This window comes from Engraulis encrasicolus, chromosome 11 (genome assembly GCF_034702125.1).
Source record: "Engraulis encrasicolus isolate BLACKSEA-1 chromosome 11, IST_EnEncr_1.0, whole genome shotgun sequence".
Lineage (NCBI taxonomy): Eukaryota > Metazoa > Chordata > Actinopteri > Clupeiformes > Engraulidae > Engraulis > Engraulis encrasicolus.
Genome location: NC_085867.1, coordinates 45,765,368 through 45,767,867, shown reverse-complemented (window position 1 = coordinate 45,767,867; position 2,500 = coordinate 45,765,368). Strand labels below are relative to the sequence as shown.

Genomic DNA, 2,500 nt, shown 5'->3' with positions numbered 1-2,500 from the left:
TTGTACCCCCTTCTCTCTAAATTGCATCGTATCACTGTACCCAATCCTCCTCAACGTGATGATGTCAACTTATAATCTTACTGTTTACTTTGCCCGTGTGTGTGTGTGTGTGTGTGTGTGTGTGTGTGTGTGTACGTGTGTGTGTGTACGTGTGTGTGTGTGTACGTGTGTGTGTGTGTGTGTACGTGTGTGTGTTGTGTGCGTGGTACTTGTGGTGTGTGTGTACGTGGTTTGTGTGTGTGTGTGTTTTGTGTGTGTACATGTGTGTGTGTGTGTGTGTGTACGTGTGTGTGTGTACGTGTGTGTGTGTGTGTGTGTGTCTGTGTGTGTCTGTGTATGTGTGTGTGTGTGTGTGTGTGTGTGTGTGTGTCTGTGTGTGTCTGCGTAAATGTGTATGTGTATGTGTATGTGTGTGTCTGTGTGTGTCTGTGTGTACGTGTGTGTGTGTGTGTGTGTGTGTGTGTGTGTGTGTGTGTGTGTGTGTGTGTGTGTGTGTGTGTGTGTGTGTGTGTGTGTGTGTGTGCTACCTTGACCTGACCCTGCCTTGCCCCGGTCTTGCCTGGCAGGTGCAGTACCACCTGGAGGGCCTAGAGGGCAGCACCTTCGACACGGTGCCGGCTCTTGTGCGCTTCTACACGGGCCAGCATCGGCCCGTCTGCGTGCGGACCGGCGCCCAGATCAGCTGTCCAATCAGCCGCACCCTCCCGCTGCGCTACCTGGAGGCCACCTTCGCCCTAGCCAATGGGAGACCGGGTGGGTAGTGGTGAAGTGCTCACGACTCGATGGGCATCACGATACACATGCCACGATGCGATGCTATCACGATGCATTACGATTCATGTATTATTGCGATGCATTGTGATATTTACTTCAGTAAATGTGTAAAAATACAGCTTATTTGTCAGTTGCTGTGAAGCAATTCATTTTATTGAAGGATTTTAGTATCTGGGGGGTACTTCCTTCACGTGCAAATAAATCCCGCACACTGTCCATTCCACCAACAAACTTTAATACAACGTTTCGGTCATCCGACCTTCTTCAGGTAAACGTTGTATTAAAGTTTGTTGGTGGAATGGACAGTGTGCGGGATTTCTTTGCACTTGACTGACAACCCCGCTGGGATAACATCCTACGCACCTGCCCAACTACAGAGGTGTGCAAAAGCGTCTTTATTGAACGGGTACTTCCTTCACAACAGAAATATTATTTACTCTACTGAACAAAGCAAACCAGTCACAAATAGAATTCTATTATAATTAAACAATCGATTGTCATGAATCGAAGCAGTATATCATGAAAACAAGTATTGCTATACCTTGTTATGAATCAATGCAGTATATCGTGAAAATAAGTATCGCAATGCATTGGGCTCATTTGTGATGAAGCAGTTATACTTTTGCTATACAGAGCAGAGAACTGGCAAAGTGTGCATGTGCGCTGCATAGCAAAAGCATCACTGCATCATCTCGAACAAGCCCAACGTCGCACTTTGCCAGTTTGATGCATTTGGTTTGGATTTTCTTATCACTGCATCTACTTAATGTAATAATTGTTCCTCGCGCCCAATGTCATGACGAGTTTTTTGCCCCCCCCCCCAGGAAGTGCCCAGAGCCCCTGCTCCCCGCGCGGAGCCTACATCAAGAGGCGGAGCGTCACCATGACAGACGGACTCACACAGGCTGACAAGGCCCTCCCACACAGGTGAGGACACATTAGGATTGGTCAATCCCTGCATTTGTAATGCTGCACAACAGAAACAATAAAAACTTCAAAAGCATATTGGAGGTGCCAACCATTCTGCTCTGGCCACGGCTGGCACTGAACTTCATGACACTGAACATCAACTAGTATAACACAAGCCTTAGTAATAGTGGAATAAAATAACAGGAGATTACATCTGCTGTTGGCTTGGAACTGTGTGTGAGAGAGTGTGTGTGTGTGTGTGTTTGTGTGTGTGTATGTGTTTGTGTGTGTGTATGTGTATTATGTAGTGATCATCTTGTGTTGCCATAACAGCCAGCCAATGGAACCCCCAAAGCCGGAGCCAGCCATAGTGGTGGAAAGAAGCAGGTGCAACAATCACGAGTGTATGGTGTGTGTGTGCGTGTGCGTAAGCGTGCGTGTGTGTAGGGGTGGGCGATATGGCCAAAAATGTATACCTCGGTATAATTTTAGTCACGGTATATATCACGGTATATATCACGGTATTGTACATTTTTTTTAAAATTGAAGCGTTGCAAAATGACAAAAGAAAAACACATTTTTTTAACCTTTGCATTTGATTTTTGGAAATTACACAATGTCCTTTCATAGGCCTATATGTGTGAATTCTTGCCATTACATTTTTTAAAAAAACAAGCAAAAACTAGCCTATGTAAAATGCATTTTGCAATGCAATGCAATGCAATGCTACCCAATAGAACAGTGTCAATTTCACCAAGTGTCGAAGGGGTTAAGAGAGGGGGAAAAGGGAGGGGTGTCAAACTGAACACATTGAGAT

At 45.6% G+C, this 2,500-nt stretch overlaps 1 protein-coding gene across 1 annotated transcript in view; it reads left to right on the top strand.

The window, feature by feature from the left end:
* The window catches only part of sh2d3ca (SH2 domain containing 3Ca), a 123,132-nt gene that overhangs the window by 82,969 nt on the left and 37,663 nt on the right, over positions 1-2,500 (top strand). The window contains exons 9-10 of the mRNA XM_063209744.1: positions 567-753; positions 1,599-1,701. Coding sequence (XP_063065814.1) covers positions 567-753; positions 1,599-1,701 — 290 coding nt within the window. The remainder of the gene's footprint in view (positions 1-566; positions 754-1,598; positions 1,702-2,500) is intronic.